This window comes from Podarcis melisellensis (assembly GCF_964234715.1).
Source record: "Podarcis melisellensis genome assembly, chromosome: 3".
NCBI classification, from domain to species: domain Eukaryota; kingdom Metazoa; phylum Chordata; class Lepidosauria; order Squamata; family Lacertidae; genus Podarcis; species Podarcis melisellensis.
Window position 1 is genome coordinate 112,428,894 of NC_138530.1, and position 26,124 is coordinate 112,455,017.

Consider the following 26,124-nt stretch of genomic DNA (forward strand, 5'->3'; position numbering starts at 1 on the left):
CCAGCATTACTGGGAGTGAGCGAGAGAAGACTATAGGTGAAGTTTCATAGATCGCCAGCATTTGTTAGGCCATATTACCAATTCAGAGCATTATATATATTATCATGGCAGCTTAAGTCCGTGTTTCTCAGAGTGTGTTGGCGTCTAGTGCATTAAATTATTAACTGACCTCATCTTCCGTGATGTCACCTTGCTTTTCTTTGATCTTGTTAGCAATCGATTTGGAGAGTTCCACCATTTCTTTAGCCTATTAAGACACAACAGAGAGACAAGACACAGCTGTTGAAGACAGAACACTTTGCCATCAGCCTCTGATGCAGAATCAAGCTTTGAGGGGCTTCCAATCAGAACATTTGCAGATTTAATCAAGGCCAATTCCAGACTCTGGCTAATTTCAGGTAGGATTCAGTCACAGGCTGCACAATTAGATTTGACTGGGTGGTCTTGCACAACAAACACACTTCTCCAAACTGTTGGATTTTTTTGCCATAAGGAAACGCCCTGGAACACGTGAAGTAACACTTCCTTTGACATATCATCCAAACTCTCTGCAAACAAATCAGGATGAATGCTCAATAAACAGACTGTCTGGAAGTACCCCAACTATTAGCTAGGGAAAGGGAGCTTCTGGACTCAGCCTGAGTGTTCCTTCTCTAACAAATGTAATGCTAATCATTAGTGTAAGAAGATTCAGTCACGCCTTCCTCCAAGATGATTTGCTATGGGAATGGGATGGAGTCTGAGCCGCACACCCCTGCTTCTTACCCACTTAGAAGCGGATCCTTCAGACACCATCACATGTTATCTGTGACATTCAGCCAGGCATGCTCAACATTCTGCTTACTCGTGGTTCTCTGGATAGGGCCTAGTCAATTTAAATTCAGAGAGGTAAAAAGTGATACTTTACCTTTTCCATTAGCTTGCTGAGGTCTTCAAAAGCCTGCAATAATCAGACACACACTTGGTAATGTTTTCCTCACTTCTAGAAAGACAGACTCATTGCATCATTGAAATATTTCTTCAACCGCTGCCTTTCCTCCCAAATCAAAGCCCTGAAAATAATTAGTTTCTAGCATTGTAAGACCATGTGCTTTAAAACTGTAATTAAGAAGATTCTAGCCCTGTGCTTTGTAACCTGAGCAGACTGTTTCTGTATGAATAGCACGCTGTGTGTTAAGAGGTCCTCACCTTCCAGATAAGAGGGTGGGGTCATTTTAAGTCAAGGGTTGGCAATATATGACCTTTAATACAGTGGTACCTAGGGATAAGTATTTAATTCGTTCTGGAGGTCTTTAATTAATACTTTAATTAAAAGTATTTAATTCGTTCTTAACATGAAACTGTTCTTAACCTGAAGCACCACTTTAGCAAATGGGGCCTCCTGCTGCCGCCACGCCGCCGGAGCACGATTTCTGTTCTCATCATGAAGCAAAGTTCTTAACCTGAAGCACTATTTCTAGGTTAGAGGAGTCTGTAACCTGAAGCGTATGTAACCTGAAGTGTATGTAACCTGAGGTACCACTGTACTCGGATTTCAAAAGCTTGTACTTATATTTAAATATTCATAGGCAAGGCTAATTTAAAAAGGAAAGTACCACGTATGCCATCTATGAGTTCCCTGAAGAAAAGGCAGGTTAGAAATGTAATAAATAATTACATATGTACACCACCCATATAACTGGAGTTCTCTGGGCAGTTTGGAGACCATTAAAAATACAATATGAAACAACATAATAAACAACACTAAAACTAACTGGGGGGAAATCAAAACAGCTAAAGCCAACACAAGTATTTTATTGCAAACCATTTAAAACCATGAACTGCAAACATAAACCTGACATCTCATCAAAATCTGGAAGCATTTAACAAGACATTATTGCATGCAACATTGCCTCCCCAATTATTTACCATTACTATTCGAACCTAATGGAAATGATCAAACCTATAACTTCTTATGCACGTTGTCAGCAACATGCAGAAAAACAAGCCAGCAAAGAGAGAAAAACAGATTTAGATAAATAAAGGGCATGCTGTAAATAATTCTTCCCCTGTCTAATTGATTCACGCCCAAGTACAAAGGAGAATGTGCACACACCTAACAGGAATTTCCTCAGAAAAACAAAGAACTAAGGGAATGAATTTTTATCAGCAGCAACCAGCAGGTGCAGGAAACCCATTCTGTAAAGCAGGGCACAAGTTCTGAAATAAACTGATTGATAAGTGCAAAGCAGATTTCCCTATGTTTTCAACATCCGCCATTTGATTTCTTTTATCCTCTGATAAACAGAGTGGACGAGAACAACACGGGGGCACAGAAAATCGCCTGATACTGAGTCAGAACATGGATCTATCTAGTTTAGTATTGTCTACCCTGACAGGCAAACTCTTCTGGATTTCAAACAGGGCTGTCTCCCAGCCCTACTGGCAGCTGCAGGTTATTGAACCTAGAATCTTCTGCATACAAGGAAGAAGAAGAAGAGTTTGGATTTGATATCCCGCTTTATCACTACCCAAAGGAGTCTCAAGGTGGCTAACATTCTCCTTTCCCTTCTTCCCTCACAACAAACACTCTGTGAGGTGAGTGGGGCTGAGAGACTTCAGAGAAGTGTGACTGGCCCAAGGTCACCCAGCAGCTGCATGTGGAGGAGCGGAGACGCGAACCCGGTTCCCCAGATTACAAGTCTATTGCTCTTAACCACTACACCACAGGCAGATTCTCTACTGGTGGCACAAGAAAATTGACTGCTTTGGCTGCAAACAGTAGCCTCATGGCTCTTCCTCCACCAGCCCCCCCTGATAAAAAGGTAAAGGTAAAGGGATCCCTGACCATTAGGTCCAGTCATGGCTGACTCTGGGGTTGTGGCGCTCATCTTGCTTTATTGGCCAAGGGAGCTGGCGTACAGCTTCCGGGTCATGTGGCCAGCAAGACTAAGCCGCTTCTGGCGAACCAGAGCAGCCAGTGGCGTAGCGTGGGTTGTCAGCACCCGGGCAAGGCAAGTAATTTGCGCCCCCTAACCCCTAACCTGCCGCCGCTGCCAGCTTCTTCTTGCTGCTGCCTGGACTGGGGTATTTACAGTAAGCCAGCCACAGCGGCGGCAGCGGCGAATCCAAGTCAGGTGATCTGAGGCGAGTTGCCGCTAGGGCTGCCGCCCAAACGACGCCGCTTGCCCGGAGGAGGAGGAGGGCAGAGAGGCGAGGAAAATGCAACATGGCCCAGCAGCTGCAGCAGCAGCAGCGGCGGCGGGGCTGTGAGGAGGGGCTGCCTGGCGCGCCCTCCGCGGCCCCCCCAGATGTTGCGCCCGGTGCGGCTGGCCCCCCCTGTACCCCCCACGCTACACCACTGAGAGAAGCGCACGGAAATGCCGTTTACCTTCCCGCCGGAGCAGTACCTATTTATCTACTTGCACCTTGACGTGCTTTTGAACAGCTAGGTTGGCAGGAGCTGGGTCTGAGCAACAGGAGCTCACCCTGTCGCGGGGATTCGAACCGCCGACCTTCTGACCGGCAAGTCCTAGGCTCTGTGGTTTAACCCACAGCGCCACCCGCGTCCCCACCACACAGTTAAAGAGAAAATACCGCATGTCTGCTTAGAGACCTTTGAAATATTAATCAATATAGAAATGCTTGGAAATAAATAGAATCATAGAATAAATAGTCATTGTGCTGTAAGATGACCCTTTCCCAATCTACTTCATGGGATGAAGTGTAGCGGGAAGGAGGTGGAAAATGAACAGCAACAAACCATCTTATAATGCAACCTCTTTTACTACATGGGGAGGGACGACCAGGAGGAAACAAGGGGCTCCTATATTGTTCAGCTCCACCCTAATTTTTTATGTGCCTGTTGTAAAAAGAGGAAAGAAAGTACCGTATTTTTCGCTCCATAAGACGCACCAGACCACAAGACACACCTAGTTTTTGGAGGAGGAAAACAAGAAAAAAAATATTCTGAATCTCAGAAGCCAGAACAAGAGGGATCTCTGTGCAGTGAAAGCAGCAATCCCTCTTGCTGTTCTGGCTTCTGTGATAGCTGAGCAGCCAGCATTCGCTCCATAAGACGCACAAACATTTCCCCTTACTTTTTTAGGAGGGAAAAAGTGAGTCTTATAGAGCAAAAAATACGGTAAATCCTTATAAAAACGACAGAGACCAATTTGTTGCAGTAAACAATAAGGAGTGACAATGATGTGGGTATAATCTTGTTCTGAAAACAAGGAAATTCTACCACCAGGAAAAAAAAAATCACAATAGCCAGAAGTGATAAACAAAAACAAGCTGTTACAAATACCAGGAAGCAAATTATTAGGAAAGATAAACCCTCATGTTTATAGAATTCCCAATCCCCCTCCTTCCTTCTGCCCCTTGCCACTAGCTAGGCTGCGTTCATATGGCCTTAAACGTCTCTTTGTTTTTCTAACCCTTAGAAAATGCTTTGGGGTCTCTTCAGACAATTGGGAAAGCCTGCATTTTTCCTCTGTGTACAACGTTTTGAGTCAGCCGGGCCTGATCCAGTGATACCATGGCAATACCTTTGTCCAAAGCAATGGAGGAGGAAAGGATTGCTATATAGCAGGAATAAGCAAACTCGGCTGTTCAGATGTTTTAGGACTACAACTCCCTTCATCCCTAGCTAACAGGACCAGTGGTCAGTGGCATTTTGACCATATAAATTCTATACCGCTTAATTTATTAAAACGATCTCTAAGCAGCACACAGAAAACTGAAGCAACAACAGACAACTTAAACGAACGTTAACTTAACTTTCCTGAATAACAAATTACACTATGCAAGAACCGGAGGAAAAGAATTTTTCCACAAAAGAAGCATTCACTTCATGATAAGAAACCTATATCTTGTGCTACAGCTGCGTAAAAAGTGCAATAACTGCATTTGTAGAGGGGGGATGATACATCCTTTGCAAAAGCCCGTAAGCACGAGTCCTATTTAAAAATTATATATTTTTAAACATATAACACATCTGGCTCCCAAACACAATGACTGTGATCCAAATATATTTACAGACTCTCCCTATCAGCAGCTTCCAACGACTCAAAGAGTTACCCAAAAAAACCTGCACATGAAATTCCAATATTACTCACCTCGGAAATGTTCTTATCCATCTCTTTTCTTCTTTCTTCTAATTTTCTCTCAATACCTACAATTCCTGCAGCTCTTATTCTCCCTGTCTGAAAAAACAACAACAACAACAAAAGGGTTCTGAAGGAAGTGCTTAGAGTTCCCTCCTTTTGGACACAAGTAAGGCCCTGATGAGATAATGGCTGAGCCCCAGAAGGACAAAGCCCCACCCCCAAAAAGCCAGCAGCCATTTCTGAGAAGGTATTTCAATTGCTGGGAGCTAAACAAATGTGTAGGGACACGGGTGGCGCTGTGGGTTAAACCACAGAGCCTAGGACTTGCTGATCAGAAGGTCGGCGGTTCAAATCCCCGTGACGGGTTGAGCTCCCATTGCTCGGTCCCTGCTCCTGCCAACCTAGCAGTTCGAAAGCACAAAAAGTGCAAGTCAATAAATAGGTACCGCTCCAGCGGGAAGGTAAACGGCGCTGCTCTGGTTTGCCAGAAGCGGCTTCGTCATGCTGGCCACATGACCCGGAAGCTGTACGCTGGCTCCCTCGGCCAGTAAAGCGAGATGAGCGTCGCAACCCCAGAGTCGGTCACGACTGGACCTAATGGTCAGGGGTCCCTTTACCTTTACCTAAAGTCTGTGCCTGTCTTATAACATCTGTGGGATCTGGGACATGGGGTGTATTTAGAAACAACCAGGGGCGCCATCCAGAGGGGTGCAAGTCCCCCCGCAAAAAGAATATTCTGCGGCCTGAGACAGGCCCTGTCGGGTCTTCTCACGACTGTGACAGTGTCAGGAAAGGCTGTGCATGTCAGTGCACATTTAGTGCACCTCATTTAGTGCTATGTCTAAATGCAACTATATAATCAGCTTCATGTTTTCAAATTACATTACCTGTCAAAAATAGCCAATTTCAATTAACATTTTGGGATGGGGGGAGATTGTTGCATAATAAAGCAGCTGCGTAAAGCAAAAAGGATACTTATTGAAATGCTTATTTGAAAGCAGAGGTCCAATAATCAGAAACTGCATAAACACCTGCGAGCCTCTGCTAACATCAATGGTCTGAGAAGCAGGCATGTTCTCCCACCTCCGCTGAGTCATTTCTTCCGATAGCCTTCTGTAGAACTGTGCAGAGGTTTAAAAAAAGAAAGGAGGAAAGGAGGGAGGTTAATTCCAAGGATGCACTGAAATTGATTTGAATATATTTAGTATTTTCTAAATAAAAGCAATTTCATAAAAGTAATTTATCAAAGCTACAAATATGTAATGAACTGAGTTTTACTTCATCACTTTATCTTTACAGATCTCAAAAGTTTAGCAGTCCATAACCAACATGCTACAAGCAAGACACAATAGTAATAAACAGTAATACCCGTATAATGATTGATTTATTTTTACCCATTTAAGTCTTGCAGAACTTTCATTTTAACCATGCTGAGAGTTCCCAGGCTTTATCTTTACACAAATGAAATTTATAAAACCCATCCCAATATCACCTCACCCCCATCAGGCTAAAAATACATATATACCTCAATCTGTCCATGTTCTTTGAAAGAAAGCTTGATATATGAGTATTTACTACTCTGGAAAGGGCCAGGCTCCTTGTTGGAAGGTACTGGATGAAGATGAACCACTATTTTCGCACTGAAGAGATGGGAAGAGGAAGAGAGAAATATTAACAAATATTAAATATTAACAAAGGTAGATTTTTTAAAGTTTTATGTAGTCTTTTATCACAGGCTAAAAATATAGCTGGTGGAATGTAATATAACATGTTTCTTATAAATTTTCAAGAATTCATTCAGTTGTCAAGAATTTTAAACATCAAATAGTTTTCAGAATATTTCATCTCTCTATATATATGTACAGTGGTGCCCCGCAAGACGAATGCCTCGCAAGACGGAAAACCCGCTAGACGAAAGGGTTTTCCGTTTTGGAGGTGCTTTGCAAAACGAATTTCCTATGGGCTTGCTTCGCAAGACGAAAATGTCTTGCGAGTTCCTGCGGGGTTTTTTTCCTCCCCCCCTTTTCCCAAGCCGCTAAGCCGCTTAACAGCTGATCCGCTAAGCCGCTTAACAGCTGATCCGCTAAGCCGCTTAACAGCTGATCCGCTAAGCCGCTTAACAGCTGATCCGCTAAGCCGCTTAACAGCTGATCCGCTAAGCCGCTTAACAGCTGATCCGCTAAGCCGCTTAACAGCTGATCCGCTAAGCCGCTTAACAGCTGATCCGCTAAGCCGCTTAACAGCTGATCCGCTAAGCCGCTTAACAGCTGATCCGCTAAGCCGCTTAACAGCTGATCCGCTAAGCCGCTTAACAGCTGATCCGCTAAGCCGCTTAACAGCTGATCCGCTAAGCCTGCTAAGCCGCTAATAGCGCTAATCCGCTAATCCGCTAATGGGCTTGCTTCGCAAGACGAAAAAAGCGCAAGACGAAGAGACTCGCGGAACGGATTCTTTTCGTCTTGCGAGGCACCACTGTAACAGGAGATTCAAGGCAGACAAAAAGTAACTTATGGGGTGGAAGGGACCCTGAGGGTCATCTAGTCCAACCCCCTACAATGCAGGAATCCCAATTTAAGCATACATGGCAGATAACCAAGGAAGTCCATCACTTCTCATGGGAGTCCATTCCACTATCAAACAGCTCTGATGTTTAGCCAGAATCTCCTTTCTTATATCTTGAATCCATTGGTTTGGGTCCTAGCCACTGGAGCTTCCTCCAATCCTCCATGCGGCAGCCCTTTAGATATTTGAACATTGCTATCGTATCGTCTTTCCGTCTCCTCTTCACCAGGCTAAACATACCCATGAGGTTAGGCGCAGCAGCTTCTGCCAGTGGCAGCCCTCCCAGCTTCTGGGACAGGGATGGAGAGGGGTACAGCGCTAGGATGGTAATGGGGCAAAGGTGTGCATGTAGCTGTACCCGCTGCTGCCACCCGGTGAGTGCTTCTTCTGCCCTGCCCTACCTGGTTCCAGCAAGCAGCAGTACAATCACAACTTGGAGGACAGTGCAGTAGTTGTGCACTGTCACTGCTTTTCACACTAAGGTAAAGGTAAAGGGACCCCGACCATTAGGGCCAGTCATGGCCGACTCTGGGGTTGTGGTGCTCATCTCGCTTTATTGGCCGAGGGAGCTGGTGTACAGCGTCCAGGTCATGTGGCCAGCATGACCAAGCCGCTTCTGGCAAACCAGAGCAGCGCACGGAAACACCGTTTACCTTCCTGCCGGAGTGGTACCTATTTATCTACTTGTACTTTGAGGTGCTTTCGAACTGGTGGGTTGGCAGGAGCTGGGACCGAGAAATGGGAGCTCACCCCGTCGCGGGGATTTGAACTGTCAACCTTCTGATCTGCAAGTCCTAGGCTCTGTGGTTTAACCCAGAGCTCGACCCGCATCCCATGCTTTCACACTGCACATAGGTAAATGATAATATTTTTTACAAGATGCTTTGGCGGCCAGTGGGATGCGGGTGGCGCTGTGGTCTAAACCACAGAGCCTAGGACTTGCCGATCAGAAGGTCGGCTCCAGCGGGAAGGTAAACGGCGTTTCCATGTGCTGTTCTGGTTTGCCAGAAATGGCTTAGTCATGCTGGCCACATGACCCGGAAGCTGTCTGCAGAGAAACGGCGGCTCCCTCGGCCAATAAAGCGAGATAAGCGCCGCAACCCCAGAGTCGTCCGCGACTGGACTTAACGGTCAGTGGTCCCTTTACCTTGATGGCCACTAATGGAAAAGCTGCAATGCTCATGGAAGACAAACATGCCAAGCTCCCTGGACTAAGTAGCCAGCAATACTAGAGGCTACAATACTAGAGACTACAGGCTGATAAATCCACCCTTCACAAGCAGACCCAAGGTGGGTTACATGTATCGTAGAACAAATAAGAACAGGAGCGTCTCCATCCGCATCGTTCTGCCCAGACACTGAGGTCCAGCTCCAAGATCCTTCTAGCGGTTCCCTAATTGAGAGAAGTGAAGTTACAGGGAACCAGGCCAAAGGCCTTCTTGGTAGTAGTGCCAGCCATGTGGAATGCTCTCCCATCAGATGCCAAGAAGATAAACAATTATATGACTTTCCATACAGCCCTGTATTCCACAGGGAGGGCGCCACTGCCACGAACCCCACTCATCCTTGAATAAGGTTCTGAAAAAGGGAAATAAGGATGCATTATGGATTGGATGCTTGTGAAATACTGAATATTCCAAATAACCCAGGGAAGCGACTGTCCCCAACATAACAGATTTTGCTACAAACTCACAGTACTACCTTTTTCCTATCCCGGCGGCTTGTTCTTCAATGAAGATAATTTGGGAAAGAGGAATAGCCATACAACATTCCTAAAAGCAGCAATAGAGAGAATAAAAACAAAGACATTTTAATTGAATCTTGCACTTATTTTAAGACTGTGGAATCACGGCATTGTTTTTGCACTAAGTTCTGCACTGAAGCATTTCATGTGCAGAATTCTTGCCATTCTAGACCATGTTTGCTACTCATACACAGGTGTGTGGAGAAAAAAGCTCCCATGGATATGAAATAACTACAGCAACACATTGCTCAAAATAACCCATTTTTTTTGCCTAAGCTATCCTGCAAATATAAACTGCTTTTTACTGTTTCTGGTGCTGTAACTGCAAACATTTCGGGCTTATTAACATCTCCGGTTTAAATCTCTGTACCTCAGATTCCAAAGATCTATTTTATTTCATCATTTCCAAAGTTGTAATCCTCGTAATTTTTTATTCTTGAAACTAATTGTTTAATTAGCAAAGAATAAAATGAATCAATGGCCTTTTAAATGGAGGGGGTTTTGTTTGAATTAATACTAGTTATAGTAGTAGGAGATTGGCTAAAGACAGTAAAACCCTGTGAAGATGCGAGACTCCTAACTCACAATTCTCTAAATCATGTCCCCCACAGCTAACTAGTCAAATGCTGAAAACAGTAATAAACCTCTCCTTGGGCTTGCACACACCCCAAACCCTCCATTCTCTTTTAGAGAGGCTGCAAGGAGATCAGAAATTTTCGCTTTCATTTTTGATTAATCAGAATGCAGCATGTTGTCTAAACCCTAAATTAGGTTGCTTTACATGCAATGCCAGGTCAAATTATGGTTTAGCATGGGCAGGTATGTGTGTTGGTTCACATTTAGTAATAGCAGCCACTTCGCTCACCCCCAGGTTCTGCTGCAGAGACAGCAAAGGGAATATAGCACTATGTCTGAGCCCAGATTTGTGCTATGTCTTGCTCCAAAACATACCACAGGCCATAACCAGGGTGTGTTCCAAGGTGTGTTCTTACGGCACATGCTTTGTTTAGGGGAGACAGTTTGCTCACACAACCATCACAGGCAAATTAACTTTACTGTTCTTTTGCATATTATACGGAAATTATAGACATACCAGAGTGCTGAAACTTACATGATTTTTCTGATCTCTCCAGATCAATCTGTGCGTACTCAGAAGCAATATGCCCGTATCAAACTTTACCTGGGTAAGGAAGATATATTTCAGTTCATCTATGTCTCATCCAGTTTTTCCCCAATACATAATTTAAAAATCATGCAGAGTATTTGCTGGATACTACTAAACACCCTGAGTGAGCAGGGCATCTGTTCTTACAGCGGGGCTTCTCCCTCTACTCCCCCATCAAATCTCGAGGGCTGGATGAATTTCTAGAGCAGTTTTGGTGGGCACACAGGGAGAGATAAACTTCCCAAGTGTTCTTATGCTAAAGCAAAGCTTAGGAATACAGGAAAATGCCTTATACCATGTCAGCACTGACTGGCAGCTCTTCAGGGGCTACCAGTAGATATCAGGCTTAGAGCCTTCTGTATGCAATGCAGATTGCTCTACCACTGAACCATGGCCCTTCTCCATTTGAAATTTCAATTATCAGCTTATGCTTCAGCTCCTTCTAGATTGTGCAGGTAGGCAGAACTGGTTGAAGCAAGCATGAGCAACAGGTTCATGGGTGCTTCCGCCTTTGAAATCTTGAAATTCAGGTCCCTACCTATAATCTGTCACTTCCTGTAGCAAAATGAGAGGTGCTTCTTTTGACATTTAAGATGGAATTCAAGTACTATTTCCCAGGAATACCAGACAGCAAAGACTGGTATGAATTAGAATGAAGTAGCTTCAATGCATAGGAACCACAGATACTGTGAAATCCATAATAAAATGAGGCAAACTTTTTGTAGATTAGAGCAGGCTTGTTGGTGCAGTTGTTACACTTGCAGTGTGTGGTGATGAAACCTTACGGGACCGCCTCTCCTGGTATGCCCCACAGAGGAACTTACGGTCTTCAAATAAAAACATCCTGAAGGTCCCAGGCGACAGAGAGGTTAGGCTGGCCTCAACTAGAGCCAGGGCTTTTTTGGCTGTGGCCCCGATCTGGTGGAATGCTCTGTCACAAGAGACTAGGGCCCTGCGGGACTTGACATCTTTCCGCAGGGCCTGCAAGACGGAGCTGTTCTGCCAGGCCTTTGGTCGGGGTTCAGCCTGACTCCCTCTCCCCTTTCATAAGAACTTGCATGAAAGTGGCCTCCCAATTTTTCTCACAGGCCCATATAAGTTCAGCACAAACAGTTGGGCCTGGTGAGCATTTAAGGTCCCCAACCCTAATCTCCGGGTTGCCATCTGATTGGATTTTATTCTGATCCTGATCTGATTTGAGGATGTATTTTAATTGTCTGATTTTATGTTAATGTGTTATACATTTGATGTTAGCTGCTCTGAGCCCGGCTTCGGCTGGGGAGGGCGGGATATAAATAATAATAATAATAATAATAATAATAATAATAATAATAATAATAATAATGTCAATTGACTAAGCTTTCTCTAAACCAGAGGTGCAAACTGCCCTGGGGAAAGGAACAGGAGAGTGAGGCAGGCAGAAAAGGACGACCTCACAACCTGCTCCAAACAGGGCTATCTACCATCAACTGCACTATGCAAAGGATCTCAATGACTTGCTTTGCTCTGACACTGTTTCAGTGTGATTTTCTTCATTTATTCTGATTTCAAAGGTGGGATGCTATTACAGCGTAATAATAAAGAAAACAAAAAACTCCACATGTGATCTGTGTATGAAGGCTACAGAAAAATCCAGATATTTTAGCAAGCCTAACCTACTTAAGATGCAGGCATGAAAACTTTAAAATGATGTTGTATTGATAACCTCCGATTCAAAAACAAAGCTGGAATGCAGAGGAAGACACTGAAATGAGGACTTTAATGGGAGAGAGAACCACAATCCGCACCCTTCTTGCAACAAATTCACTACCTTGCTTGATGCTTCCCGATACTACAAAGCTCCATTCGATCCAAAACTATACTTCTGACGAATTGGAAATAACTTGCAGATATATGATTGGCATAGGATTTTATAACAGTGGTGAATTAATATGTTTAATTTCAAAATGAAAAGATTCAAGGAGGTTAAGGTTTAAGTTACATTTATAAGAACTGTGATTTGGAAAACCGTTAAAAGGATATGCATTGAAATTCAACCAAGGGGAAGCGAGGAAGTCACTTAACAATGTTAATAAGTGTAATTTTAAGAAGGTTATGATTTATGTTTGTTCGTCTATAACTTTGTGAAAATCAATTTAAAAAATTGGGGGAAAACAAAACTATACTTCTGGACACCTTGCCTAGGGATGATCTACAGTTCCAATACCTGCGGCAGGTAAGAGAAATCAGCCCAAACCCCACCCAATGCTGTTGGAGGTATTTCATTTCACAGTGCCTGGCAGAATACTCCCTGCAGGTAGAAAACGGAGCGGAGAGGAGCGGAGAAAATACTAAATAAGGACCTCTAAAGGAGGAAGGCTCTGCCTGCTTCCTCCAGCCTGCGCCTTGCCTGCCGAGCCCAGGCCCGCCTGCCCCGCGCCCCGGCCAGCTCCCCCGACCTTCTCCTCGCCGTCGTAGAGGCGGACGCCGCGCTGCTGCGTGACCAGGTTCTCGTGGATCTCCAGGAGGCCGCTGGTCCAGCCGAAGCGGTCCATGGCGCTTAGGCCAAGCCCGGCCTCCCTCCTTCCCTCCCTCCCTCGGCGGGCAGGCAGGCAGGCAGGCAGCGGGGATGGCGGAGCCGCCCTCCGGCACCTCCCCGTTTCGGAAGGGGAGCGCGAGCGGGCGGAGGAGGAAAGGGAACGGCGCGCGCGCACGCGCATCCCGCCTCCACAATCAATCAAAAGTATTCGCCTTCTCCCTTGACTAATTAAACAAACCTATTAAACTGGGTGGGTGGCTTACGTTTGCTTTTGCTCTTGTTTTATTATGTATTTTGTGTGTTTCCAGAGACTGTTTGTATTATGATCCATGTATACAAATGTGATAAACAACAGTAACATCCATCTCTTTGCCCGCACACAGTTCAAAGCAAAGCCTTTTATTGCCTCAAGTGACCAGATGATTCACTCCAAACATGAAGTCAGGGGATACTGCTGCATTACACTTCTAACTACCTAAGTCTACTACATTTTAATATTTTAATGTTTCAATATTTTAATGTTGTATTTTAAATTTGTTTTAAGTTGTATTCATTCAACTTGTTTTTATTATTGCTTTTTAGCTGCACTGATCCCGGCCTTGGCTGGAGAGGGTGGGGTATAAATATTATTACTATTATTATTATTATTATTATTAAAATGAGGCTGCATTTTCAATTATATTTTAACCTGTATTTTAAATTGGTTGTTTTTTTTAATTGTAATTTTACTGGTGTTAGTTGCCCTGAGCCCAGCTCTGGCCGGGGAGGGCGGGGTATAAATACAAATTTATTATTTATTATTTATTATTTATTATTATTATTATTATTAAGTCAGATGAAGAGGAAGGGCAGCTCAAGAGACAATGCACAATGAATGCAATTAACCCCAACATTTAAATTACACACAAATGCAAATGTGCGCTCTTGGACGAAACAATAATAATAAAAAATTCCCTCCATACATCCAACCCTCCTTCCTCGGGAAGTATTTGCATACATGCGTTCCCCTCTTCCCCTGCTAGGAACCTGAACGGACCGTTGAAAAGTATTTGCCCTTCCCGCTCATGCGCACTTCCCTCGTTTGAAGCAGAAACCGGCCTGGAGCAACAGCTCTCGTCCCATATATGGAAGGGAGGGGGCTGTGCTGTGGGCGGACTCGGCCGTATCCCAGCAGCCAATAGCATCGCTTCTCCCCCTAGCGTTCATTTTAATTGGACGATTTTAAGCTCTCAGGCCAATCGCGTTCCGGAAGACCGTTTCGCCTCGCGCGTGATTTAAACCGAAGTTGCGAGCCGCCGCGAAGGAGAGTGGCGGTTGGGGCGGCGACGGCGGCGGTGAAGTCCGGTCGAGCTCCTCACGCAGGTGAGCGCGATAACGCAAGCTTATTTAATACTAATAATAATAAAAATAATTTTCCCCAGCCACTCAGGGTTAATATTATTATTAATATTATTATTAATATTATTAGGAGTCGTCTGTGGTACCTCCACAAGCAGGTAAAACAGAATTTTACCCCTTGGCCCGGGGTCATGCATTCAGGCAGACCGTTGTCGCTTTGGGCGGGTGTTCCCCATATTATTATTATTATTATTATCATCATCATCATAAACGTTGTTGTTGAGTCGTTTAGTCAGTTCTGACTCTTCGTGACCCCCTGGACCAGAGCACGCCAGGCACTCCTGTCTTCCACTGCCTCCCGCAGTTTGGTCAGACTCATGCTGGTAGCTTCGAGAACAGTCCAACCAACTTGTCCTCTGTCGTCCCCTTCTCCTTTCCCAACATCAGGGTCTCTTCCAGGGAGTCTTCTCTTCTCATGAGGTGGCCAAAGTATTGGAGCCTCAGCTTCAGGATCTGTCCTTCCAGTGAGCACTCAGGGCTGATTTCCTTCAGAATGGAGAGGTTGCATCTTCTTGCAGTCCATGGGACTCTCAAGAGTCTCCTCCAGCACCAGAATTCAAAAGCGTCAATTCTTCGACAATCAGCCTTCTTGATGGTCCCGCTCTCACTTCCATACATCACTACTGAGAAAACCATAGCTTTAAATATACAGGCCTTTGCTGGCAAGGTGATGTCTCTGCTTTTTAGGATGCTGTCTAGGTTTGTCATCGCTTTTCTCCCAAGAAGCAGGCGTCTTTTAATTTTGTGACTGCTGTCACCATCTGCAGTGATCATGGAGCCCAAGAAAGTGAAATCTCTCATTACCTCCATCTCTTCCCCTTCTGTTTGTCAGGAGGTGATGGGCCCAGTGGCCATGACCTTGATTTTTTTTTTTTTGATGTTGAGCTTCAGACCATATTTTGTGCTCTCCTCTTTCACCCTCATTAAAAGGTCCTCTTTCACCCTCATTAAAAGGTAGAATTATTACTTTGCCATTATAAGGTAGCATTAATTTTATGCATCTTCTAGTAAAAGGTGAGCCTGTGTATTGCCAGTTCATTGTGTGCAAACCACAGGCAAACACTACACCCTTTCCCTGATGAGGTAGACTGAGCTAGGTAATGTCAGTTCATTAAAAGGTTCTTTAATTCCTCCTCACTTTCTGCCATCAAGGTTGTATCATCTGCATATCTATACCGCCCTTCATCCGTAGATCTCAGGGCGGTTCACAACGATACGATATCTTTATTATCATTGCCCCATAAGGAACAATGAAATTGAAAATCTACATAAAACATTCAAAACCCCCTAAAAACTCTGAAACCCCATTTTAAAATACAATATACTATAGAGACTCCTTATGCTGCGTTTAGAACCAGAATTGCATTTGCGTAGAAACTGTTTCTCAGGTGGCTAGTCCTGGTCTTTATAACCCTATACCTTCTTCCAGAAGGCAGAAGCTGAAAGAGATCATTTCCGGGGTGCGTACTATCCTGCGCTATCTCTGCAGCTTTCTTATGGCACCTGACAGCATAGATTTGATCTAAGGTGGGAAGAGTGCACCCAATTATTCTCTCTGCAGTCTTTACAACCCTAGACAGCATTGGTTTTTCCCTGGCCGTGCAGCTCCCAAACCACACACACAGACCATAAGTTAATACACTCTCCACAGTACAATGGCAAAATGCCATCAACAGGTCCTCCCCCTCTCCAGCCATGATTAAACCAACCACCATTGTATCATCTGCAAACTTAATGACCCTATTACTGGGGTATTTGGGGGCACAGCTGTATAGAGCGTATATAAAAGAGGGCTCAACACGCACCCCTGCGGCGCCCCCATATTCATGATAAGATCCGCAGAGACATAAGGCTCCTCTTAATTCTCTCTTCGAAAACGCGTCGGTCTCCGGTGCTATGACAGCCAGGATGTGGGGCTCAGACTTGCAAGCTTTCAATATCTCCTTCGCTTGCCTTGTCCCCATAGCTCTAAACGGCTGCCCTCCTCTGTGCGGAGGACCCTGCTTTCCCTCTTTAGATCAGTTGGCAGAGGCTCAGCTCCCGTGCTCCTCCTAGGCTCATAGAAATGGATGCTTATGACAGGATAGTGTCCATAGTTTACAGCTATGTCTGAAGTGTGGGTCTGCAGAATAAGGCTTTTTTTTCAGTTGTGGTGTCAAAGCTTTGGGAATGCCCTCTTGTTAAGCTATCCTGGTGCTCAGCTCTTGTTTTTTTTTTTTCCCTAACAGCTTATCAAGCAAAAGCCGCAGGACAATTTTATTGGCGAAGCAAAAAAAATGGAAAGTCCTGTAAGTATATGTCTCTTATATTCATTCACTTGAATTTTGGACTCAAGGTGGATTATACTAGTTTGTGGTTAAAGGGGAGAATGAGGAATCTGTTTCTAAAAGACAGACAGCTAAATTTATTTATAAGCCCAGGAATTTCCAGATCATAACTCTAGTAATGCATTAGTAGCTTTTATAACTTGTTTTAAAATGTTAACTATAAATTAATTTATAAAAAATCTAAACCGGCTTTTCTTGCTCATTACATTTATATTACACACACATCTACATACCCATACATACTGTTTCACAGTTCTTGATTGCTTGCTTTACATACAATGAAAATGGGGTGGGGAGCAGTGTTCGAAATTCCCATTGTTCTAAGTGCATTTTGCAACAGGGAATTTCATTAGTGCGAGCAGTTTCTGAGCTCTGTGCCTAAGATTTCAGGTTAAAACTGCAGAGTGGAAGGAAAGGTGGACCTTTTTCTGCCTCCCCACTTCTCTGAAGACTGGAGAAGACATAAGAATATTAGGGGAGTGGGCAAGGGAAGGACTAGACCAGACATGTCCAACAGGTCGACCACAGTCAACAGGTAGATTCTCTGCTGATCGCAGTCGATCGCGGGACCCTTATCACTTGCGTTACTTAAAACTCCAATGACAATGGTTCATCCTCCAATGACAATGGGGAGATCCCTGCCAGTATTTTTATACTGGGAGTAGATTGCAGTCTCTTGGAAGTTGGACATGCCTGGACTAGACCATGTGAAAAATGAACATAATATTTTAGTTGCTGTTCATTCGTTTTCAGCTTTGTATTCTTGTTGTTAAAAAAACACACATGTGCCTAGACATTCCATTGTTGTGCCCATAACCTAGGTTTAAGCTATCATTTAGCTCCTAGCTTTCATCTGTTTCTAACAACAGAATTAGATCTAGGGATTTTTGTCTGGCATTTCTAATTACCTGGTAGTATTATTCTCTGGAGTATATTACACTATGATAATATAGGAAATAATGGTGTTGAAATAATATCATTTTCCTATTTAGAGATAAAGTAAAGCAGATATTCTTATAACCATTTTGTTTTTCATGTGGCTATGTGCACCGCCTTTATGTTGGAAAACGCGGAGGAAAAGGTCTATAATGTTAATTTAATATTTCAGGAAAACAAAGAAAATGCAGTTGGACCTCTATGGACCCAAGTGGATGACATGTTGGAGGAAAACTTAGCTTCTCCAAAAGCTTTAAAGTCTCCTGTCATATTGAAGCAGATTTCTTTGGCTGAAAACTGTAGCCCTCTGGCTAGTACAAAAACAAACTGTAGCCCCCTGGCAGTTGTTTTTGAACCAGCTAAAATGAAAAGCCAGCACATGTCCTTTAACCAGACCTCCTTACTCAAAAGAAATGGAAAAGAGAAAGTGCTGAAAACAGCTGCACCACCCACCTTCGTTCCACCCCTTTCAGAGAAGCGTGCGCTTGGCTCATATTGTGGTAGGATAGTAGAATCTAAAATAAACTCCTTCAGAAGAAAACCAGAACATGAGAATAGGAGGCACACCATGGCTGTTGCCCCTAAATCAGCAGTGAGGACTCAATCCACAAGCAGTATTGCAGACAAAAAGGATGATAGCGTCAGCAGCACAGTTAATACTTCTAAGTCTGTTGCTATTGCCAAACCTGCAGCTGTTCTCTCACTTCAAGCCAGGCCTCCTGTGAAGGTGCCTGTTGGCCAGCCGAAGCCCATTCTGAACCATGAGACAAAAACTATCAATAGAACACCAGGGAATAATGGGGCATCCCAAAGAAATCCTAATAAGAATGGGAAGCTCGTCAGTGCTAACAGACCTGTGCACAGAACAAAGAAAAATGCTCCAACGAAAACTGGACTTGGACCACATTTAACGGGACCTGTTTCTGAAGCTCGTGGTGCTGTCTCAGCTTTGAAATCAGCTGATGGCGTCAGAAAACATAATCCAGCGAAACCTGCAAAAGGAATAAGGTAATAGAAAGGTGTGGGGATAACATTGGCTTAGATCTCTGTGAATTTAGGATATGCACAAGTTATTTTGCTCAAAAACACAAGCAAAATTCTTTTGAGGTCAACTTTTTAGGTGTAGGATACTGATACAGTGGTACCTCGGGTTACAGACGCTTTGGGTTACAAACTCCGCTAACCAGGAAGTGGTTGCTCCAGGTTAAGAACTTTGCCCCAGGATAAGAACCGAAATCACGCACCAGCAGGAAGCCCCATTAGTGAAAGCATGCCTCAGGTTAAGAACCGTTTCAGGTTAAGAAGGGACCTCTGGAACAAATTAAGTTCTTAACCTGAGGTACCACTGTACTATACACAGGTGGGGAACCTCTGGCCTGCAGGCCATGCTTGGCTCACACTGGGGTCCAATTTGGCATACCAGTCCCATTTTCCTCAAGTCAAACCTACCTCTTGTTTACTACCAGTTATTTACCCATGGTTAGGCATTTGGGCGTCATTGGGTTACATCTGTATTGGGTCTGTTGCATGGTCTATTCCTAATTACATTATGGGGCAAAGCAGAATGTTGATAACTTACTAATATACTGACTCATTTGTAGAACCCGACCAGCTGAACGGCCGCCATTGACAGGGCTAAAGAAGCTGCCACCTCCCATATCTGTTTATACTCTGCCTGAAAGAGAATCCTTTCATCAAACTATAAAAGAACCAGTTGAATCCTTCTGGTCTACCCTTGCAGACGAAGATGAACAAGGACTACTGAGTGATAGTGTCAATAAGACCCTTGTGGAGTGTCTGCACTTAATTGAGGAGGTGAGGCCTCTGTTAAGCCACAGTCATGAGAAAATAAGTTTTTGTATATGTTCAATACTTTCATTCAGCTCTGTAAGACCATGAAAGGCAAGACCATGTTGGAATTTAAGGGGAAATTGGGTTGTTTTGGGAGACATTTTTAACGGATGATTTGTTATACCTCAGTGGTAGAATGTATGCTTTGCATGCAGAAGGTCCTCCTAGGTTCAGTCATCCTCATATCCAGGCAGTGCCGAGAGTGACTGCCACTCTGAAATCCTGGAACGCTGCTGTCAGTCACAGTAGAGACAATACTGAGCTAGATGGGCCAAAGGTTTGCTTTAGTATAAGACAAGGTTCCACAGGTGGCGCTGTGGGTTAAACCACAGAGCCTAGGATTTGCCGATCAGAAGGTCAGCAGTTCGAATCCCTGCGACGGGGTGAGCTCCCATTGCTTGGTCCCAGCTCCTGCCAACCTAGCAGTTCGAAAGCACATCAAAGTACTAATAAATAGGTACCGCTCCAGCGGGAAGGTAAACGGCGTTTCCATGCGCTGCTCTGGTTCGTCAGAAGCAGCTTAGTCATGCTGGCCACATGACCCGGAAGCTGTACACCGGATCCCTCAGCCAATAAAGTGAGATGAGGCCGCAACCCCAGAATTGGCCACGACTGGACCTAATGGTCAGGGTCCCTTTACCTTTACCTTTAAGCTTCCTGTGTTCCTAGGTTCCTTAATGATAAAATCCTGCTGTTTGCAAGAACTTCTCCATTATACATGGGACCAGATGAATTCATGCTGTGCAAAATAGTCACATTTTTCCCATGAGTTGCTTTCATTTTGAGGTGATCATACAAGTAGGAGGCGGAATATAATCCGAACAGATGGCTCCTGAGGGAAAAATTTAGCTATTTGCTTAGGAGATAAACCCCTCGCAGAACATGGGGAACAATTCATTAGCAGGGATAAAGATGCTGTTGGCTCCCCCTTGCAGGCCTAACCCACTTTCAATTTAAGATGAACAATAAGAGGAGTAACTGGTGGTCCACAGATTTGTTAGTCACTGGTAACGATCTTTAGTTCTGTTGACTGGCACTCAGTCAGCACAAGCTGTATTGCAGAGGACAGAGAGGTCCAGCGTGCTTATTTAGGGTGGGTTGCAACATACGAGATCTTTCCCAAGTTCTGTGCTAAATACGGGGATGCATTGGGTCTCTGCTGTACCCTAGGCTTTGAAGACATGGTCCGTAGTCTTTGAAAACATATACCACAATAAATCTGCTAGTCTATAAAAGGTGCTGGAAGAGTTGAGTGTTCACTGCAACAGATTAACTAGCAACCTCTGGAATTCATATTACGTAACAACTTTTTAAAAGTAAGCCAACATATAATCTATCTTTAGGGTTATCCAGGTGATGACATACATTCCACTTTGGAAAAGCTGACCTTGTCTGTGCCAGATGCAAAGAAATTTGCCAAATACTGGGTATGCCAGATGCGTCTCGAACAGTTTCGCTCCATTGAAAAGGTCCTTGCTATCTATGAAAAGGCAATTCTGGCAGGAGCACAGGTAAGAATTCTTAAATGTTATTGTGTTAGCATTTATATTTAATTAGAGTAATTTTTATGCATTCTGCAGATGAGGCTTTATTTTCTAAAATTCCGTAGTTGTGTCCTCTACCATGTAACTCTACCACGTATTGACTTTTCATCCAAGGAACTCAAGGTGGTGTACATACTGTAGTATTTTATCCTCACAACAACTCTGTGAAGTAGATAGCTCCAAAGTCACCTAGTGAGTTTCATGGCCAAGTGGGAATTTAGTCTTGAGTCTTCCCAGTCTTAGCCCAACGCGAACCGCTACAGCACACTGGCTACTGTATTTTTCGCCCTATAGGACACACTTTCCCCCCTCCTAAAATGAAGGGGAAATGTGTGTGCGTCCTATGGGGCGAATGCAGGCTTTCGCTAAAGCCTGGAGAGCGAGAGGGGTCAGTGTGCACCGACCCCTCTCGCTCTCCAGGCTTCAGGAAGCTCTGCGCAACCCTCGGGAGACCAGCTCTGAGGGTTGCGCAGAGCTGCCTCCAGTCCCGGGCTCAGCGCACTTCTCCCCATCGCCAGCCCCACAAGCTCAGGGGACAGTGGGGAGGCAGAGCGCGCCTTCCCGCTGTTCCCTGACCTGGTTCTTCCAGCCCCGCACCTGGGGGGGGGGATAATTTCCCCCCCCCTTTATTTACCCCCCCAAAAAACTAGGTGAGTCCTATGGGGCGCAAAATACGGTAATTACAATTGTCTTGGGCATGATCTGGTACTAACAAAATCACCTTTCTTTTAGCCCAAGGATGAGTTACGCCGTACATTAGCAGATGTTATGAAGAAAACAAAAATCATATCTAAATCTGGTAAGAGTAACTATTTTTAATTTAAGATGGTCACACTTCCCAACTCCCAACCTGTTGCCCTTAAATTAATAGTTTAGTAATAAAGCAGAAACTTAAACTGGAGATTATCTGCGCCCACTAATTTGAGTGCAATTATGAACATATTAACTTTTTTTCCCTCTTTTCCCTTTGTTCCTTAAAGCATCTGGCTCCTAACTTTCTTAGCTGTAACTGTTGCTATCGTTCCACATTCTAAAAGCTGAAATGTATAGTCGGTGAATATATTTCTGTCTTTGGTTTACTATACTGTGATTCTGCTTGTTGCCTACATTTTTAAATTACCTTTCTGGAAAGATGGACCATTCTTGTCAGGGAACTGCCATCAGTGCCAGAGGGAGAGAGCAAAAGCCAGAGGGATTCCAGAGAGCGTCCAGGGATCGGGAGAAGCAGCCCATCTTCTGGGGAAGAGAATCAGCGTAGCACCAGTGGAGAAGGGGGGCAGATGGGGGAAGCGGCGAGGCGGTCTCATGACTCCTTGCCTGGGACCAGCGGGGAGAATGGGGTCCTCCGTTGCCCACACCCTCCTTGCGCAGAAGACTTTCGCGCAGAGAGAGTAGGAGGAGACTAGGCGTCAAAGAGCTTCTTTGCTGGAAGAAGTTTAAGAAACGCCCACTGACGGATTCTGCCAGCGATTGAGTCAGCCACGGGTGAGTGGCTGTCCGGACAGAAAAGGTTCACTTTGGCAACCTACCCAGGTGTTTGCACCCAGCCGGGGAGATAGACACCTGCTTATGCACGAGCAACCCCTAGAACCCATTATAATTCTTTATCAGGTTTTATCGATACTTAATTTGAACATATAGTCTCAACTTGTTTGGAAATACAGCCATTCATCCTATTTTTGTGACAAAAATGTGCTACAAATTCTACTTCATAGTGAATGTGATTTAACTATTAAAAGATATGGTACTAGTCTACATTGAGTAAGTTAACCCCTGAATTTCATTTTTTTTTTCACAAGAAAAAGTTCTGGGTCACCTTGACTTATGACAGTGTATTTTTGTATTTTCAGAGGAATGTGTAGAAAAAGAAATCACTCTAAATCATGAGGCCGAAGTTCATTTAGATGAAGAGAAGATAGAAAACGCGTTCAAGGAATTAAACGTCAATAACAAGATGGAGTGTGGTAATGAAGTGACTTCTCAAAAAGCAGAGGCTTGTTTGAAGTCTGAACAAGAGAGCATTGCGGTTGAAGAAAAGCACCAAAATAAAGAAGAGAAGCCTACAGTTCTCGAAAAAGAAGAGCAGGATAGCGGCAATGCAGAGGGAGAGAGAATACTAGAGTTCCCAACTCCTGAAACTGACAAAGGGGGCTCGTACTTAATTAAGTATAACTTGTCAACTACTCCCTCCTTGATAAGGTAAGCTGCCTCTTCAGGTTTACATTCTCTATCTGGTTTCTAATGTGGGTGGGTCACTATATTTGACACCTTTGTTCAATCTCAATGGAGCACTCAGTAAGTATTTGGGAGTGGTGATTTTGCCAGGTATAGCTTATTTATTCATTTATTTTGCAAGCCTTTCAAAGGATATCAAAGTAAAACTTGCAACTGAGAAAGATGATTCCAATGAACCACAAGTCCAAATCTTCTCACCCAGCTCTCCAGTTCAGTTTGTATGTTGCCTCTCTGTCACAGCAGACCTAGAGCATCTAACGTTGTTGGGCTGCCGATTTGAGATCAGTGCTGTAGAGAGAATAACTTAAGTAATATTCAGTGTCAAACTTTATGTCTGCTTGCGTTATAACAAGTTGTAATCTTGCAAATATTTTGTATTTATGGCCTACCTCTTTTCCCCTCCCTCCTTGATCTCCAAGCACAAATAAAAAAATGCAGGGTGACGGTAACCATCCTGCAATCAAGGATCTGAAATTTTTAACTCCTGTGAGACGTTCTAGCCGCATACAAAAGAAGGTGTGTAAGTTGCCAGATATGTTGAAAGACCACAACCCTTGTGTTTCTTCACTTGAACAACTTGAAGAATTCGGAGCTGAAGGCATTGGTTTCATCTACAGACACAACAGTGCACTGCGCAAACTCTGTACCCAACAAGGGCAAGAGTGATTATGGCATAATTTTAAGGTTTCTTTGAAATGATCAGAAACAACACGAGCAACATTGCTTTTGATGCAACTAATAATAGCTGTATTGAATAGAAAAGGGTCTCATGGGTGTATAAGGTGTGATGTATTTTAACAGTGAGTAATTCTTGGTCATCTATTTGGTTTATGGATGTGACCATCAAAGTGGTTTTCTTTGGTTATGTTTATTAATATGCCTTTAATCTGCAAGTGTAAGTTCTAAGAATAAGGTGGTCTTTTATTGTGTGTGTATTCTTCATTTTCAAATAAAATAAACATCTCTGAATCGTGCTCCAGTACAGACATAATGCTCACATTCCTAACCATGGTTAAGAAATGTGAAGCAGGTCTTGAGATGGCACACTCATAACTTCCTCTGGCCTTAACACTAATTCAATTCTAGCAGTAACTACTAACCCTACTATTCAATATATATACTTTTTTCAATCTCTTGTAAAACTTGTCTCTAAAATTTTGTGCTATCCCTTTAAAAACCTGTTTGTATAACTTTTCCATAGAACTTTTCCACTGCGGAAGTTTAAAAACATTTTAAATGAATGTTTAAATCTTGGTTTATAATAACACATGTTTAAAATAAAATAATTTATATCCACTTTTTTGTGATAAGTTTCTTCCAGAAAGAATTAAGCTAAGCACTTTATAAGAGAGGAAAACAACAGATTCAAATATCTTGTCCTAAAGCCATCGTAGACTGCAAATCTATTTTATACTTGAGTAGATGCTCCATGAGATCTACCTCTACCTAAACAATCAGATTCCTCTCCTAATCCAAAGACACTATGGAGACCTGCCTAAAAAAACCTCTTGACTGTGCTTGGCTTGATTTAATGGGCCTTGGGATTCTCCCAGAAAATAGTGTATTTTAAATCTTCACATATGTAACAAGAAAACTTAATGCACCAAGAGATAATTACAAATTCAAACAATTTTTATTTTTTTAAAGTTTCTTTATATCCTTTTGTAGTTCTTACAATTGTTTTTTTTCGAAACTTAATTCTAAAACTTTCAAAGGTTATTTACACAGTGCCATCCATATGTAGGGTGCTTACAGCCAATAAGATGGTAGTTCCTTGCTCCAAAGGGGCTTCATCTAGAAAAAGGATGGAAACAAGGAAAGACAACTGATAAGGATTATGTGAATTTAACAGAAACAAAATTGGTTCCTTTTTAGGGTGGACTGGAACTGAAATTCCTTTTAAAATGAACTTTCCAAGCACTTCACGTTTTATCTGCAATTGTTGCTGTTTTTTTGTGTTGAATATTGTTATGTACTAAAGTTCTCAACCTGGGCAAGCAGGGGGATACTGTAGATAGTTTTCACTCAGGTCCACATCTGCAAATAAGGGATTGAAAGTGATGTTCAGTGATTGGGTAGTTACAGAAAGTCTTACAGTTGCGTTGTAGTGGAGCTCTATATAAGCAGGCTGGCTGAACCCTTCAGTTCAGTTCTGTTCTGGCCTGTGAATAAGCAAGAGCTGTTTGAAGAATCGCTATGTCGTCTGATATGTTCACCCACAACTTAACAAATATATGCTATTTGGTAATTTATGGACCTAATAGGTATCTAAAGCCATTTGCACCTAACAAAATATGTACCGGTATTTTATCAAAGCAATTGTCAAAAAGTCCATGCAGAATGTAGGCTACATACAGAAACTATAGTGATCTTTTAGGGAGCAGGCGGGGCCCATGATTTACATCAGGCACATCCAACAGGTAGATCGTGACATCTACCGACATCTGGTAGATCGCCGGCTCCCCTAAGAAAAGCTAAACACTTTGCCTGCACCCCCCAAAACAGGGACTTCCTTCTTAAAAAAAAGCTGAACAACTTTGACCTGAACCCCCAAAAAGGCGGTAGATCACTGCCCGTCTTTAACTCTGGTGAGTAGATCAGTCTCTTGGGAGTTGGTCACCCCTGATTTACATCATAGGAGCCTACACAACACAAAACACTGCTGCTGTATGTAGGTTTTATTTTATTTGTTTTTTATCTTATATTTTGGAAATGTACGTCCAGGTTTTTTCCTTGGAAATGTACGTCCAGGTT

General features: G+C 43.5%; 2 protein-coding genes across 2 annotated transcripts in view; one reads left to right on the forward strand and one right to left on the reverse strand.

Moving 5' to 3' along the window:
* Positions 1–13,156, reverse strand: part of VPS36 (vacuolar protein sorting 36 homolog) — a 30,734-nt gene extending 17,578 nt beyond the window's left edge. The window contains exons 1-8 of the mRNA XM_081906464.1: positions 13,000–13,156; positions 10,508–10,576; positions 9,354–9,424; positions 6,616–6,730; positions 6,122–6,211; positions 5,100–5,186; positions 908–940; positions 170–247 (exon numbers count right to left, since the gene is read on the reverse strand). Of these exons, the coding sequence (XP_081762590.1) occupies positions 170–247; positions 908–940; positions 5,100–5,186; positions 6,122–6,211; positions 6,616–6,730; positions 9,354–9,424; positions 10,508–10,576; positions 13,000–13,095 (639 nt within the window). The 5' untranslated portion in view covers positions 13,096–13,156. The remainder of the gene's footprint in view (positions 1–169; positions 248–907; positions 941–5,099; positions 5,187–6,121; positions 6,212–6,615; positions 6,731–9,353; positions 9,425–10,507; positions 10,577–12,999) is intronic.
* Positions 13,157–14,288: 1,132 nt separating this feature from the next.
* Positions 14,289–24,666, forward strand: CKAP2 (cytoskeleton associated protein 2). The gene is made up of 8 exons (XM_081906265.1): positions 14,289–14,441; positions 16,706–16,765; positions 17,913–18,748; positions 19,342–19,555; positions 20,935–21,102; positions 21,868–21,934; positions 22,986–23,334; positions 23,790–24,666. The coding sequence occupies exons 2-8, from the start codon at positions 16,754–16,756 to the stop codon at positions 24,034–24,036; spliced, it is 1,893 nt and encodes a 630-aa protein (XP_081762391.1). The 5' UTR covers positions 14,289–14,441; positions 16,706–16,753; the 3' UTR covers positions 24,037–24,666.
* Positions 24,667–26,124: the final 1,458 nt, after the last annotated feature.

Excerpts from the sequence above, each read along its gene's own strand:
- CKAP2 (XM_081906265.1), top strand. Across the intron at positions 21,103-21,867 it reads CAATTCTGGCAGGAGCACAG|CCCAAGGATGAGTTACGCCG; the intron begins GTAAGAATTCTT and ends CCTTTCTTTTAG. Across the intron at positions 23,335-23,789 it reads ACTACTCCCTCCTTGATAAG|CACAAATAAAAAAATGCAGG; the intron begins GTAAGCTGCCTC and ends TTGATCTCCAAG.